Source organism: Sarcophilus harrisii, chromosome 2, assembly GCF_902635505.1.
Source record: "Sarcophilus harrisii chromosome 2, mSarHar1.11, whole genome shotgun sequence".
NCBI lineage: Eukaryota > Metazoa > Chordata > Mammalia > Dasyuromorphia > Dasyuridae > Sarcophilus > Sarcophilus harrisii.
Genome location: NC_045427.1, coordinates 540500805 through 540518391, shown reverse-complemented (window position 1 = coordinate 540518391; position 17587 = coordinate 540500805). Strand labels below are relative to the sequence as shown.

At 35.7% G+C, this 17587-nt stretch overlaps 1 protein-coding gene across 2 annotated transcripts in view; it reads right to left on the bottom strand.

Annotated features, from left to right (window-relative positions):
- Positions 1-3541: 3541 nt before the first annotated feature.
- Positions 3542-17587, bottom strand: part of FAM174B (family with sequence similarity 174 member B) — a 33935-nt gene continuing 19889 nt past the window's right edge. For both annotated transcript variants that reach the window (XM_031955541.1, XM_031955542.1), the window contains exon 3: positions 3542-7685. In XM_031955541.1, coding sequence (XP_031811401.1) covers positions 7682-7685 — 4 coding nt within the window. In that variant the 3' untranslated portion in view covers positions 3542-7681. The remainder of the gene's footprint in view (positions 7686-17587) is intronic.

Genomic DNA, 17587 nt, shown 5'->3' with positions numbered 1-17587 from the left:
TGCTACTATATTTCCTGCCTAGATGACATAGGAAGACCCAGTCTGAACAGTAAAGAAAGAAAAACACATGTACAGCAAGCCACATTCAAGAAAGGGAAAAGTGAAGGAAGAACACATAGGAAGCCTCATGGCTAAAGTCTTGGACCCTCAATTGGAAAGGCCTGGGCTTAAAGTCCACCCAGAGGACACCTGCTACATCACAATGGACAGGTCACCTAATCTAAGCCTCAAGAGCCACTGCAGGATGGCAATACCTATGTAATACTTGCCTCACAGAATAATTTTGAGATTCAAGCATAATCAATGTAAAACATTCAGCAAACTTTAAGGCACTCTATAAGTGTCGTTTATTATTCATTTCATATTTAAGTTCTTTAGTGAATCAGTCAGTGATAAGTAGCATAATGGCTTAATTTGGGAAATAGATTGAGTTTCAGGAGCACCCCAATTCTAATACATAAACCAGAAATTAAGGAAAGGAAAATGATCAGAAAGAAAAATAACTAAAAAATGAGCAGAACCAAAAGTTCATGGTACACAGCAATAGCAAGATTATATGATGATCCATTTTTAAGGACGTGGCACTTCTCAAAAGACAAGAGACGACTCAGACCAATTCCAATAACCTTGGATGAAAAGAACCATCTACCCCCAGAGAAAGGACTGTGGGAACTGAGTGTGGATTCTCACTCTTTTTGTTATTGTTTGCTTGCATTTTTTTCCATTTTTTTCCTTTTTGATTTGATTTTTCTTGTGCAGCAAGATAATTGTTAAAAAAAAAAAGTATGCATATATTGGACTTAACATATATTTTTGCCATGTTTAATATATATTGGATTATTTGCTAACAGGGGAAGGGATGGGGAGAAGGGAGGAAATTTGAACATAAGGTTTTTCAAGGGTTAATGTTGAAAATTATCCATACATATGTTTTGAAAATTAAATAGCTTTAATTAAAAAGTACATATAGTAGTAGAAGAAATTATTTTTAAAAAGTAATGAATAACTTATTAGTTGTTTTTCTCAATGTTCCTTAGTGGTTAATACATAGAAAAGTTTTACTAGAGACTCCATTCTTGTATAAGAATCAAATCAAAGAACTGAACAGTCTGACCCACAGCAGTTGCTGGGTGAAACTTGGGGATATTTTTGGTAAATTTATCATCAGCAAAGAAATGAAATTCATTTGCCTACAGTTGAAATTTAAAAGCAGCAGATGGACAGCAGCTGTCTTTTGTGTGCAGTGCTCAATTATTTGCTGGACTGTCACTGAGCTCCTAGCAGGGGTTGAGGAAGAAGGGGTCAGAAAGGAAGATAGGCCATTCCTAATTGCTTGGCACAATAGGGAGGGGGAAATACCAAGTTCAGGCCAAGGTAATATGTAAACCACATGAATTAAGCATCTGAAAAAAATTTTATCTTAAGCCCAGTTTCAGGCAAACATTTAGAAACATCAATGTCACAGTGTGGGGGCAATAAATATTAGAGTCAGTTTCATCCAGTTGTCAACTACATTGCTAGAAATCACTTCTAGCACCATTTCCCCAAGGGCAATTCAGGGTATTTTTTAAGGTATGAACAAACTAACAAGAGTTAAAATTTCCCTAATATCTATGACTAGAAAAGGACCCCTTCTGTTTTGGGCTGACAATCTAACTCAAATAGAGAGCAAAGGATTGCCCAAGATACAGAGACAATCTGAAGGAGTGGTTTTGAACTTGGACTCAAAACCTGGGTATCAATCCTTGTGGCCTGAGAAAATTCACAACCCTTTAGCCTCAGTTACTTCATCTGTAAAATGTATTAAAAAAAGCACGACCTCATAGGGTTGTGAAGATCAGAGAGAATGTACATTAAAAAACAACTCATAAATGTGAGCTGTTATTACAGTGGTAGGTGTTAGGAGTCAGAGTGGCTGGAAGAAGAAAAGTAAACAAGAATCTCCCTTTTCCACACAAATATTTCCTCCTCTTTCCTCCAATCCCTCTCCCAAATCCAAACTCTCATTCATTTTTTCAGTCTTTACTGATTAAAGTTACTGATATCAAGAATTGAATTATCATTGCACTTGGCTGCTCCCAGGAAGTATTTGTATCCCCAATGGATTAATTGACTAAAAAGAATTTCTACTGGTAGAATGAATAAGGTGTTTTTAGGTAAAGGGCCTTTGGGTGCTATGATCAACCTAAGCCAGCCACCATTTCCCCATAAAATTTAGTCCACTAAATGTTAATAAATGGAGTTAGTAGCCTTCCATGAGTCTGTCATACTCTCCCAGACCCCAATTTACACACAGACACACACACAGTTTTTTTTTTTTAAAGAGACCAAGTTTCCAAGCTCAATAAACTTTTTAGGGAAAAAAGTGGACTGACTGACACAATGAATGGTGAATGACAAATCTGAGACTACAGAAATTCTCTTTTAGTTACTTGTAATAAGATGCCTGAAGCAGCATAATACATCCCTAAGTGCACTTCTTGAATGAAAATGCTATTATTCCCTTCCATTAGTTATTTTATGGTATACCTATTTTTCTCCATTCTTCTTCCATTTTTATTCTATGAAGTTTCTAAGCCTTGTATCATAGATTGGATTTCCTACTTTAGTGAGGGGAGATAAGTACCTTGAAGCTTTATCAGATCCTTGGGGAAATCTCTGGTGCAAGGTGAGGAATGAAACACCACAAAAACAAAAGACTTTTGTCAAAACAAATTATATGAATGATATTCTCAGTATGTTGTATCATACAAAACAGGATTATTACCAAAGAAACAATGCTAGGTTCAGAGCAAAGGTTGAGGCAAAACAAATTTCATCTATAAAACAAAATAAACCTCCCAAACTCTTTCATCTAATTCTGAAGAACCATCTATTCATAATGTCATGGATTATGATAAGATAGCACCCCAGAATGAGCTGCTTATTAGTTATTAGCAGCCTTTTAAAAAAAAAAAAACCTTTCAGAAAACATACCAATCAAACAAACAAGAAAATGATTAGTCTTTCAAACCTGAAGATGGAAACATGCCTCAATTCTTGCAAAGAGTTTTAAGTGACAGCCATGCTGAGGATTGTAGGCAGTTCTCCCCTATCTCCTACATGCTCCCGGTCCAAAAAATAAAAAAACTCTAAACTAAAGTGAGTTTTCCTTCAGGGAAAAGAAAGTTCTTAAAAATGGACCTTCATATGACTCTTTATTAATAGTAGGACAGACATCTCAGCAGAATGACATAAAAACACTAGAATCCCATCTTATAGCAGATAGCCTTAAGAAAAAAAAAAAAAAGGCAATTTTCCCTCTAGTCTCATTAAACCATCTAGTAAGCTAAAAAAAAAAAAAAAAAAAAAAAAAAGTTAAAAAGTGACCTAGTTCTACCAGGAAAGTTACATCTTGGTGTGTGCCATCTATACTGTTTTGTTCTCTATTCCCAGACAAATTAAAGATGGGGACAGAAGAAAGGTATAAATCTTTTGCCATAAACTTAACCATGGAAGCAAGTGAAAGACAATGTACACAAAATAGCAGCAAATAATGAGACACTTTTAAAAGTATATGTATATTGGTACTCTGCAATACAAAAGACTTCAAGAAAATACTTTACATCCATGAAGTGGTTAATGACAAATCATTCAAAAAGACCATGACCATTCACTGTCAATTCATTTACAAAAGATAATGCAACTTAAGAGTCTCCATTAAAAAAAAAAAAATCCTATACAACACATATTACTGAATTCACAACAAATGCTCATAAACTCTAAATTCTCTGCTCAATAAAAACAAAGAATTTTTCTTTCATCATTACTATGAATTAGTAATATACAGTACAGTATGAAGCAGTAATTGGACTCAAGTTTCTGATAGAGCCACTTCTCCAGGCCTCAGTTGTTGTTTTTTTCCCAAAGGCACAGATTCAACTGATTCAAGCAGTTAAACCATACCAGGAAAGTCTTCCAAAATTTGTCAGCAATTATCAACTGTTGATCTAAATACCACATAGACTTTTTTTTTTTTAATCCTCTGATAAAGCACTTTCAAGATGGCTTAAATTTCTTGGTTTTGCTATATAAAATCCTAGAGCCCCATTTCTTCCCTCCTGCCCATATTTAATCCAATACAAATATTCAAATCTCAATAATAAAGTTTTTAGATGACAATTCATTTTTGGGCAAATGTAGACTAATAATATACTACCAGGAGCCACTCTTCTGCCAACCAGCCAGTTTAACCTTTATTTGGTGAAAAGTTTTGTCTAAAAGGTAAGCATTTTATCAAAGAAATTTAACAATAAAACTCAAGGCTTTTTCCAAGAGTTCTTTAGGGTTAAAAATTGAAGCCTGTCATTTTGAAAACATTCTTACAATACCTTCCTCCTCCCCAACACTAAGTTATAGAATAATCAATCCTAACATCACCTTTTCAATATGTTCTCCACTTAGAAGGAAGAGGTGATAAGAGTTGAGTCATAATCTTTTCTGTCTTCCACTTGGGCTTTCCATAGTATAGCGAGGAATAAAAATATATATATATATATATTATCTTCTTTATTGGAAAGATGTATGCTGAAGGACACTTTCCCAATTCACTATCCATTATCCAAGTGAAATGCAAGCAAGACAATCAGAAAAAGTCATTTTCTATCTGTGGTTCAGTCGATCAATAAAGTTGACTGCAGAACAAGCTTTTTTTCCTCCTCTTGAGCTTATCCATGAATGTATATATAGACCAGTATAAGACAAACTTTTCAGTGAAGAAAATGCCCCTGGCCTAGTTATTACAGGTTGAACAGAATCTCTTAAGTACAGGACCAAACACTAGGTCTGAGATATTTAGGTTTAAAATACCTCAACTAAGAAAAGAGCTGCTTCTAAATTTCACTATTGCTCAGAATGTCACTGTGTGAAAAAGAACTCCCAGAAAAATCATTAGACCCTCTTATTTCTGGCTATTTAACCTTTAGAGAAAATGGAGAGTTACAAACTCCTTCCCTTAAGCTTATCCTTATCATACATACATACAGACAGACATTCATACACACACACACACACACGAAATGATGAGCAATAGCAATATCAGAAAGTTTAATTCAGGTCAAAGGTGAGAGACTTTAATAAGGTTGGCACATAATCTTTAAAGAAATACAAAGATCTTCCCAAGAAACTGGCTATCATGAAAAGGGCCTTTTATCATCATACATCAAGAGAGGAAGTTGTTAAAAATTTGTTCACCAGGACCACGTGAAAATAAAAATAAAAACAAATTTTCCCATCACCATGTTATGTTTAAACATCTTTTTTTTGCTGTTCTTTTGGTAATTTATCAGATTTGTGGAACCATCCAATGAACTTGATGCTCATAAAGCTTTGAAATAAATAACCTTTAAAAGGTTCAGCCACTTCTCTAAGAGAAAAAGGCACCATATTCTGTTTCAAAAAAGCATCACTATCAAAAAACAATTTGTTTCAGCCAAATCTTCACCTAAATGCCTATAGTTCAAAAATTCCTCCAAGAATTTAAAGGATCATCCATGTTAACCTGCTTTAGAAATCACTAATAATTCCAAAAACTTAATTCTGACAACCAGTTCATAAAGGAGAAAATCCAGTTTTTTGGCCCATCTTGCAAATGGAATGGGAGGAGGGAGAGAGGAAAAGAGATATTTTAAAGGCAGTGTATCAGCACAGTTCCAGTTAAAAGGTACAAAAGGAGCAGATGGTAAATAGGAAGGTGTCATTTATACTCAGCACTCTGGCTGAGTGCATTTTTCAAGAGATATGGAATAACCATAACCTTCTCTGTTCATATTCCCACCCTTTTTAGCAGATGGCCAAAAAAAGGAGGGGGAGAAAAAAGGTCAACATATGGAGCCAATGCATAGGGCAAAGGTCCAAGAGGCACTGTATGTTGGTTTCAATAGCTACAAAGCTTTTCTGGTTTGATTCAAAATGCTATGGAAGTACAAAGAGATATTCTTAGAAGGAGTCTTCATAGATTGCTATATTCAAAGCACTCTCTCTGCTGTATTAAAAAGGTCTGTGAATGTCCCAAGAGTCCCAAAACACTGAAAGCCTCAGGAACTAAGAGACCTTCCCAGGGAGTAAGAGAAATATTTTAATAATACAGACTTCTAATAACTTACAAAGCTTAAGAGAAATAGATCCAGAAGATCCAGAAAGACTACATAGAATAAACAGAGAAAACAAGAGGAAACAAGAAGGAAGAGGAAAGGGAAAAGAAGGGAAAAAAAAATAATTCAAGTCAGATCAAATTCCCTGGGTTTCAAAATGTGTCACTAATAGACTTTAGTGCAATGATCAAGGAAAGGCAAATTCAGTCACTTCTGGGTGACTGGCAATCAACAGATGCACATACTTCTAAAGTTATGAGTTCTGCAATCTTTGTGAATGATGCAAATCTAATTTTGAAGAGAAATACTTATTGCCTAAACTCATAATTCCTGAAGTATAAGAGGAAACAAAAAAATAGATGAATACTTTTCAGTAAAATAAGATTCATCAACCCAAAGTGACAGGGATATTTCCAGTTTGATGAAAAAATGTTCTCTCTCCAGTTCTGAATTTACTTCTGATACAGCCACTGTTCTCAGCCATCCAAACTGCCACTCAGTTAAATTCAGGCAACTGAAAACACACACATACACTCACACACACAAATACAGCTGTGGCAAAAATCAGAGGAAGAAAAATGGCACAAACTTTTACACAAACCAAAAGCTGCCTGGTGTTTTATTTTCCCAGCAGAGGAGGAAAAATCATAAAAATATAATTTTTTTCCTAAAATCCACAATTCTTTTCAAACCAGCCAAGTCTAATTCTGTTCAACTCACACTCCTTAAAAAATAATAATAATAATAATAATAAGCCTAACAAAAACTACTTCATTTCAAACACCAATCAGCTCCACTGGAGCATGAGGAACAGCATGATTCAGTAGGGGCTAGTGCAATTGTCAAAATCAGTAGCAAGCTATCACAATTTTCTTCACCAATAAATCGGCCGCATAGAAACACACAATCATAGCAAGGCTGGGTTTAGCACAGAGCCACTAGCCACCGTTGTTGAAATCTGTTTTTCCATTAAACACACTCACCAAAAGATTAAGGCAAGTGGCTGGAATTTAAAGCAGCCAAGAGGCTGGTACAACCTCAGATCTTGAGACTCAAGAGTCAGACAAGAAAAAGCATCTAATTCTAAATTATAAAATTCAATTTTTTTCTGGTTTTTTAGTGTTTGGGATCTGGTTGTTTTTTTTTTTTTTTTTTTAATATTCTCATCTTGCAGAAATATGCTTTAAAATGAGAAAAGCAAAAAATAGTTTCTACCCTTACCCCTTATTAAAGAACCTCTTCAAGAAGAAAGAACTGGAGCCTGGTGGCATTTGAAAGAGACATTCAAAGGATTGACACAGGTTAACCTAAGGTAGTGGTTTGGAAATGAAGAGCTTAATTCTGACATTTTGTCACAGAAGTTCAACACAGGCCCGCCTGCTGCTGAACAGTTTATAAATAAGGTCCTGGAGTCAGAGGGAATATTTGTTTTGGTATCAATGCTTCAGAGATGATGACTTCCACCCTCCCTTTCACACTTCAGGGTCCAGCAGAGTTTTCTATGGCTGACTGATTTTCCATGGTGTGCCCCAACTCCAGAAAAGTGGTTTTTACCTAGTTAAAAAAAAAAAAAAAAAAAAAAAAGAAAGAAAGATTGAGATTAGAATCTTCCAGTGATATCTTCATTAATTCCATTCATGTATTCATTTAAGGGAACACAAAGAAGGAAGCTAAATCTAAACACTTCTCTCTTCGGGTATTTGTTCTTTGGTGCTTATTTATTTCCAGGTTATTTCTGTCTTGAGATGATGATACTGGCAATTACAAACTGGAAGAAAACAACAAAAAGAACAATGGAAACAAGAACTCCATTGATCCTACAATAGCTGTTACTCTCAACCCAGTCGAGTTTAGCTTCGTGATGATACTCTGGAAAATAATCCCTCAGTTGACAACTATGTTTTCTCCTCCCTTCCCTAATTCAAAGGCAAAAGGCAGACAAGTTGATATAACAACAATTATACTGAAAAAAATTTAATATCACCTATTTTAATCACCTATCTATCTTTGGGGTATCTTCCCTGAACATAAATTCTGTATTATCAACATTTCAAACTAGATGTCTTAAACTCAAGAAATCTAAACTGAACTCATCATCGTTCCCCCAAACCCTCCCCTCTTCTAAACTTCCAGCCTCCTGTAGAAAGTTCCATCGTCCTTGCAGGATCTGAGATTCATAATCTTAGTTTTGCTCTCAACTCCTCACTCTTTTTTACCCCACACAGCCAATCAGTTGCCAAATCATTTTGACCTTCACCACCCTCCTGGCTTTCTCACCTCACCCAGCTACCCATATTAGGTATTTATCATCTCTGGTCTAGATTATCACAACAGCAGGTTTCCCTGCTTCAAGTCTCCTACCACCTCAATCCATCTTTTACACTGTCAAAGTTTTTCCTTAAATACAGGTCTGACCAAGTGGCTTCTCTACTCAACTCCAATGATTTCTTAATGTCTCTAAGATAATTCTTAGCAGAAGTGCTAAGATTTAAAATCCTTACGCAACCTGGCCCCAAGCTAAATTTCCAGCATGAGTGTACATTTATTCTCCTTTCTGAACTCTACTATAGACACTATCTCATTCCTGTGCGTTTTCATTGGTCTTTCCACTCCTGAAAAGCACTCCCTCCTTACCCCAACCTCAGAGTCCCTCTTCCTTTAAATTGAAGTTCATAAATTATATGAAGCCTTTCCTCTCTCTCCCAAACTGTCTTATATTTAACTATTGTGCACATATTTGTAATTATTAACTTTATATTTATGCCACATAACTTTTGTTATTGCTATCTTCCCCATTGGAATGTAAAGTTCTTACAAGTAAGAATTCTTTCTTTCTTTCTTTCTTTTTTGTATCTATATCCCTAGCACCTAGCCCAGGGCTTGGCAAGTAAACACTTAATAAATACTTATTGATTGACTGAGTAGAAGCATAGGATTCTTCTCCCAAATACTGAGTCAAGAAATTTACAGTTGGCATGATTCTACTATGTTAAGCCATATATAAACATGCATATTCATATGAATGCACACAATGAATGGGGCTTAGTGAATCTGAAAAGAACTGGTAACATTTGGAATTAGTTGTACAAATGGCTCCAACAAGGAAAATGGAAAAAGCATCAAGTGGAAACTGGATACAATGTAATTATCATCAAGCTTGGCCTCCACAGTGGAGAAAAATGCACCTCCCTCCCTTCTTTGCAGAGGATGGGTGGGGTGAAGGGGGACTACAACCACAGAGATGGAATATTCCACACGCTGTCAGATGCAATTAATGCAATGGTTGGTTTTGCTGAACTGCTTGTTCCTTCTTTTTTTATCTTTACAACAAAGAATGTGTTTGATGGGGAGGACAGGAGGGCAGATATATTGGGAAATAAAAGTGATATAAAAACAAAAGATAACAATAAAACAAGTTTAAGGGAAAAAAGAAACAGTTACACAAATGCAATGCTTAACTACTGATGCATTAGAAAATTTGCCTGTAGGTGTTCAAATTTACTGCTTCCCAGAATTGAAATGGCTTCATATGGAGGCTTCCACAGTGTTCACTCTTTGGTGCTCCAACAGTTTATGAGCTCTCTCCCCGCTGCCATCTCTGTCTCCCTTCCTACATACTTTACCCCATCCCATACATATTCTTCCTCCTCTCATACTCTCTTTCATCTCTTCCCCACTTACCTATATATATAAGCACATACGCATGCATACACACACACAGTCTCTTTATCTCACACAAACTCTCTTCAATGTTGAATGCAATTAAAGTACCTACTATATGCACAACACTAAGTGATGGATAGTATGAAGATTTTAAAAGAACATTATCCATGCTCAGAATTCATCTTCTGTTATAAAGGCTATAAAATATATATGTGTACATACACATATATAAATATTTATAAATACATATAAATATATAAACAGCTCATATATTTTATGTCAAAGTATCTTATGTATATAATATGTAAATATAATTAAACTTATAAATATAAACAAATGTAAACAAATTTCTAAATGAATATTAATAGAATTAAATATATAAATATATTCACATACATAAACCCATACATATACATGGTAGGACATGATGGGGCAAAAGAGAGATGCAAGGTGCTTTAGGAAATTTTTGAAAGGAAGGGAATGTTTTCATCTTGGAGGAGGAGGGAAGGAAGAGGAAAATTAGGGAGGAGACATCTACCAAACTGAGTCTAGAAACAAGAGAAGGAGTTGAGGAAGAAGTGCATTCTAGGCACAAGGAATAGTCTGTGTAAATAGAGAGAGGAGAAAATAGGATGTCAACGTCAAAGAACAGTTAGTAACCTGGTTTGGCTAGATATAGAACATCAACAAAAGGAATGTGAAAAATAAGGATGGAAAGGAAGATTGGAGTTGGATTGTAAACATGACTTAAAAACCAAACTGAATTTGTATTTTATCCTATAGGCAACAAGGAGCCACCTAAAGCTTTGTGCATAGAAATGACGTGGTTAGATCTGAATATTGTTTTGGCAGCTGTATGAAGGATGGGCAGCTGGGTGGCACAGTGGGTAAAATTCTGGGTCTGGAGTCAGGAATGCTCCTCTTCTTGAGTTCAAATCTGGCCTCAAGATGCTTTCTAGCTGTGTGACCCTGAGCAAGTCACTTAATCATGTTTGCTTCAGTTTCCTCAACTATCACATGAATTGGAGAAGGAAATGGCAAACTAGTCTAGTATCTTTGCCAAAAAAAAAAAAAATACAGTGCAAAGAGTCAGGTGCAAAATTGAAGACAACTGAACAACTACAACCTGAGAAAGATGGATTGGAGAAAGCAGAGATTGGAAAAAGACAAGACCACTAGTTACAACGTTGTTATAATAATAAAGAAAAAAAGTGATGAGGTCCTTAATAAGGGTTGGGTATGTGAGTACTCTTAAAAGGAAGTATAATGAGAGATGTTACAAAATTTAAATGGTCTGAATTTGACTCGATATATGAGGTTCAAGAGAGAAGAATCAATTGAAAAACATTTCAAGCTTAGGTGGCTGGGAGAATTGAGTCTCATCAACTGAAAAAGGGAAGAATGAAATTAGAAGGAAAGATCAGAAGTTTGGTTGTAGACAAGTGAATCAAAAGTGCTATTGGACATCCAAGAAAGTGCAATTCAGGGAAAAGACACATAGTTCAGATGGATTAATCTACATGGATATAGACACTTTAGATTTGGACATATAGAGCCATAAAGATGTGATAACTGAGCATATGCTCATGAGCATAAGGTTGTCAAGGGTGAAAATTTAGGAAATGAAGAGATGGACAAAAGCTGAGGGAGACCCACATTTAGGCAAGAGACCAAGAAGGAGGAGTGAGACAGGTGGAAAAACAATAAAAAGGTGTATTTCAGAAGACGATGGAGGAAAAAGAATTCGAGACAAGGTTGGGCAATAGCACAGCATGTTGGAGGAAAATAAAATAAGGATTGAGGAAAAAATATGAGGATTAAGAAAGGGTCATTAGATTTAGCAAGTGAAAGGTCACTGGTGACCTTTTAAAAATTATTCCAGCAAAGATCTTCTGGGAAGTGAATAGAGGGTGAGAAAGTAGAGGCAGCAAGTACAGATTATCCTTTCTAGGAGTGAGGACTAAAAATGAGGAGAGATATGTTATTATAGAGTTTTAGGGTGTGACAGAACAGAGAAGTTTTTTTTATTTTTAAGGACAGGAGAGATCTGGACATGTTTATGAACAGCAAGGACATAGTGGGCAGGGCCATGAGGAGAATTCAGTATCATCTCAGTAAAGTAAAAAATGAAGTCATATGCTGACAAGATGAAAAGAGGAGGTAAGAGTGAAGTTGGATACACAAGATTTAGAGCCTTAGTGAATAATATGATAGTGAATCAAGCAGAAATGACTAAGATTGATATGTAGAAGTAAAGGCACAGTTGAGGTTAAATAATATTAAAAAAAAAAAAAAAACCTCAGTGGTTTTCTGACCTCTAGAAGTACTCAAAAGCATGAGAGTTGGAAGAATAAAAGCAAACATCAGGGAAGACCCACTGTTGAAAACTGGGGAAAAAAAATGTGGTGATAATAATTACAGTGGAGCAACAGAAAGAACACTGAACATAGGAGTTGCAGGAACTGAATTCAAGTGACTTTGGGCATGTCACCATCTCTGGGCCTCAGTTTCCTAATCTGTGAAATGAGGAAGTTGGACTAGATGACTTCTAAGATTCTTTCCACTTTTAGATTTATGATCTAAAGCCTATGTGTGTGAAATCTGAGACCAATCTGACTGCAAGAAAATAAAACTCTAAGAGAAATGAGCAGTTTTGTCTCAATATTCCCAAGCTCCTTAACAGGAAATCTGTCTTCTCATAGACTTGGAGCAACTGAGTACTTGAAGAAATCTTTGAAATCATCTAATAATCCCTTTTTATAAATCAATCAACAATAAGCATTTATTTAGTACTAACTATGTGCCTGACTGAGCACTGGAGATACAAAAAGAGATAAAAGATAGTCACTGCTCTCAAGGAGCTTACAATCTAATGGGAGAGGCAACATACAGTCAAATCAGGCAACCAACAGCCAAAGGAATAATTTGTTTAATGCCAATCAGTTAGTGGAAGAATTGTGACTAGAACTTGGGTCCCTTGCCTCCCACTTCAACTTCATAGCTTTGAGTAATAGATTCAAAATCGCAGAACACCTGAGAGTTCAGAGACCTTGGAGACCTTTTAGTCTAACCCCTATGGGAAAGAATCCCTTCTGCCTGGCAAGATTTACATGAACTAATGCTAAGTGAAGTGAGCAGAACCAAGAGAACACTGCACAGTAACAAGATTATGTGATGATCAACTGGGATGAACTTGGCTCTGTTCAACAATGAGGTGATTTAAGACAATTCCAAAAGACTTGTGATAGAAAGAGCCATCCACAATTAGACAGAGAACTATGGAGAGAATGTAATTTGATGCAGAGTGTTTTCACTTTTTGTTGTTGCCGTTTGTTTGCTTGTTTTTTTCTCGTTCTTGTGTTTTTTTTTTCACTTTTGATCTGATCTTTCTTGTACAGCATGATAAATATGGAAATATGTTTTGAAGACCTGCACATGGATTGCTTGGGAAGGGGATGGGGAGGAAGAGAGAAAAATTTGCAAGGTTTTGCAAAGTTGAATGTTGAAAATTATCTTTGCATGGATTTGGAAAAATAAATACTATAATTAAAAAATTAAGAAAAAGAAAAGAATTCCTTCTATGTCATGTCCAGTAAACAGTGTCAATACACAAAGGTGGGAAAGAATGAGTGTTTCACCACTTTTTCCCTCCCAAAACTATAGTCTGCTGTGAGTACACTGCCAAACTTAGTTCAATGCTGCATGTAAATGTACGTGTTCAAGCAGATGTAGATTATTAATATAGTAATTTTCAGCCATGGCTATTTCTGATAAAACTGCACAAGAGAGAATTTGAACAAAAGATAGAATTTGAGAGCAAGCAAGAAACAAACTTGGGGAAAACCCTGAATTCCATATTTTCTTCCTTTGGACCCTTGGAAGAGGTTAAGGAGCTATTTGGAATTCACTCTCTTCTCTACCTCTTAAAGTCATTGGTTTCCTTCAGGGGCCTCCTTCTAAATGAAACCCTTCTTTTTTCTCATAGATAGTGTCCTCAGCTTTCTCAACTTTTTCTTGTTTCCTTACTGGTTTAAAATTGTTGAATGGATACACAGCAACAGCAAGATGGACATGGCTCTCATCAACAATGAGATGATTCAGACCAGTGCCAATGGTTTTGTGATGAAGAAAGCCACATATACCCAGAGAGGACAGTGAGAACTAAGTGAGGACCACAACATAATATTTTCACTCTTTTTGTTGTTTCCTTGCATTTTATTTTCTTTCTCATTTTTTTTTCTTTTTGATCTGATTTTTCTCATGCAGCATATTTGTGGAAATATGTATAGAGGAATTGCACATGTTTAACATATATATTGGATCACTTACCAACTGGGAAAGAAGATGGGGAGAAGGGAGGGAAAAAATTAGAACACAGAGTTTTATAGGGGTGAATGTCAAAAATTATCCATGAATATATTTTGAAAATAAAAAGTTTTAATTTTTAAAAAAGGACTTTCACTTTTTGTTATTTGCTTGCATTTTGCTTTCTTTCTCATTTTTTCCCTTTTTTGATCTGATTTTTTTTTTTTTGTGCAGCACAATAATTGTAGAAATATATATAGAAGAACTGCACATGTTTAACATATACTGGATAACTTGCCATCTAGGGGAGGGGATAGGGAGAAAGGGGAGGAAATTTGAAACACAAGGTTTTGCAAGGGTCAATGTTAAAAGAAATTATCCATGCATATGTTTTAAAAATAAAAAGCTTTAATAAAAAAATTAATTTGCAAAAGTTGTTGAATGGAAGCTCCCTGAAGGCAGAAAAAAAATTTTTGTCTTTATATTCCTACACTATTAGCCTTAAATTAGGGGAAGTACTAAATATTTGTTGTTGGAAAGAAAAGTCCAAATCACACTAAAATATTCATAGCACTTTGTGTAGTAACAAATAGCAGAAACAAAGTTAATGCTCAGTGACTGAGGAATGGCTAATAAAATGGCAGCTGAATGTGATGCAATATTGCTGTGCTTTAAGAAACAATATGAAGACTTCTGAGCTACTAGCAAATCTGAGGCAGAACAAAATAAGCCTAACTAAGAAAATATGTTTAATGACAACAACAATGTAAAGGGAAAGAACACAATAGAACCCGGTGAAATTATCATGACTAAGTTTAACATTAAAGAAAATACACCCCTTTGTAGAAGTGGAGAACACCACATTTGTATAAAGTGACATATATTGTCAGACTTGGTTGACATGGTTTACTGATTTTTTTCTTTTTTCCCTCTTTGTTACAAAGGATGGTTCTCTGAAAAAAGGGCATAGGGAGAGATAAAACTGGAAATGGATGATGTAAAAATATAAAATGTCAACATAAAAATTTAGCTATGGAATAAACTGAACAAATTTAATCTAATTTCGCATTGTACAAATGAGGAAAATATAGTTCAGGGATTTAAGTGACTTGTCTACAGTCACAAAACTGTGCTGAGCTTACAATAGAGGTCTCCAAATTCTCAGAGCAGCCAATGCTCAAAGCTGAGTAGCAGATTAAGTAAAGATAGGAGAAGAAATCAAAGCTTACCCAGAGACTGCAAAATTGGACTTAGTGATTCCCTCTAAGCCTTACTTTATGAATAAGCTAAATGTTGATACAATATGATCAACTTTCATTCATCTATGAGTTCATGTTAACACTATATTCTGGGCCAGGTTATAATTCAAGTCAGTCTAATGATTCACTCACAAATATGGGCAATGAGACACACATACATAAAATGCAATAAAAGTGACTTTACTAGATAAGGTTAAAAAAAGATACATTTCCTAAAGTTAAAAAAAAAAGATACTAATGCAGATAAATTACCATTCTTCTCAACCTCTGTGGTTACCAAGGCAATTAGCAATGCTAGGTTAGAAAGATATCCCTGTGGGTCAATAGGAATCCCACTAAAACCTCAGATACTAACTCCCAATAGGCTGATATTTATATCTAAGGAGGCAAAAAAGGCAAAGAGCATCCCCATTTCCTTCAAGACTAGCCCAACCTACAAAAACAGGTGCTATTCCTACTGTGGACTTTTGTGGTGGCAAAAACTGAGGCAAAAAAGTAGGTACCAATTGATTGGGGAATGACAAAACCAATTGTGATACATGAATGCAATGAAATATAGCATTAGAAAAAATATGAATAATTCAGAGAAACATGGAATGACATATGAATAGATGGATGCAGTGAAGTATGCAGAAACTGGAAAGCACTCTATATAGTAAATAAAACAACGTAAAAGGTAATAACAATACAATTGAAATTGGATAATTATAATAACCAAGGATGGCTCTGAAGAAGAGAGAAGAAGATATATTTCCCTTCTTTTCATTAAAGAAATGGAGATACCATAGGTATTCAATGTTACTCATGTGTCAAATACAACTGAAGCTTGGCTATTTTGCTTAATTTTTTGTTTAATTTTTTTTTATCTTCATTACAAGGGAAGGTCTGATGGGCAGGGGGGCAAAAGGGGCATATTAAGAAATTAATGTGACATAAAAGCAAAAGGCATCTATGAAATGTTAGAAAATTGTATATTTAATATGTATGAATAGTAATCTTCAACATTTTAAGCTAAAGCCTTGAAATAGACTGACAAACCCTCTTCCAAGCTGAGGTAGAAATTATAATTGATCAAGTTGGGGGAAAAACATTTTCTGTAGTCAAAGGGCATTCCAGATTCACTTGAAGTTATTAGTCATTCGTTTGCACTCATCATGCACCCTAGAATCTAGAGGAATTATTCTAAACCTTTACTAATTAATGACTTAAAAACTATTTCCATATTTATCTACATCCCCCTTGTCTCAGTGATGATGCTCTACCTTCTACTATTAGCAATTTAATCCTCTGAAGATTATTATGGTTTAGGCTGCTGTCAGGATGGGCAGAGGGGTGGAAATGAAGCCTTCCTAGCAAGGCCATTAATGAGACCTTAGAAAAGAAGATGTTGATTAAAAAGTCATCATATCAACCCACTTTAATTTGTGCAACACCAGCATAAAAGCACACAGACAGACTCTGATTTCTAACTTTTTGGTGCAAGATTAGCAAATTACATCTTTTTTTTATCCCATTTCTAGTATTTTGGACCACTTCAGATCAGTCCCAGTCTGCGCTCCAGGAAACTCCAGACTGAAAACTGTATAAGGAAACCAAACCTTAGACCCACAAGAAGCTGGGCACATTCCCTAGCATGCCAGTAGAAAACTTAACAGCTCCTAATCATATTCACAACAACAGACAGCCAAAAAGAGGACGGGAAGGTGGGTATTTCTAGAGCTGTGCCCAACCCTACGCTCATCCCCCTCCCTCTGCATTCCTCCCATTACTTCACAAGGGTCACTTTATTTTTAAACATCCAGAAGTTCCTTTGCCAGGAGGGGAGGGAGGGCTCCCTCTCCGGAGGCTATGGCAGAAGAAGTAGCAGAGATGACTTGTTCTCCTATTAGCATCAGCTTGTGCTACAGTTGTCAAAATGGCAAATGTTCCCTGTCAGATAAATGAGCACTGGAGCCAAGATATGGAGATTCAGTTCAACAAGCATTTATTAAATATTATGGGCCTGGCATGAGGCTAGGTAGGCTTGGGGATACAAAATAAAAATCTAAACCGTTGTGCCTTCAAGGAATTTACATACTACGAGAACATAAAAACAGGTCAGTGAATTTAGAAATACATTCCAAGCTGATAAGGAACCAGTGCATCACCAGCTGGGGCAAAGGCTTCTTGAAGCTAGGTGGTCTAGGTGGCAAAATACATAGAGCACTCAGCCTGGAGTCAGGAAGACCT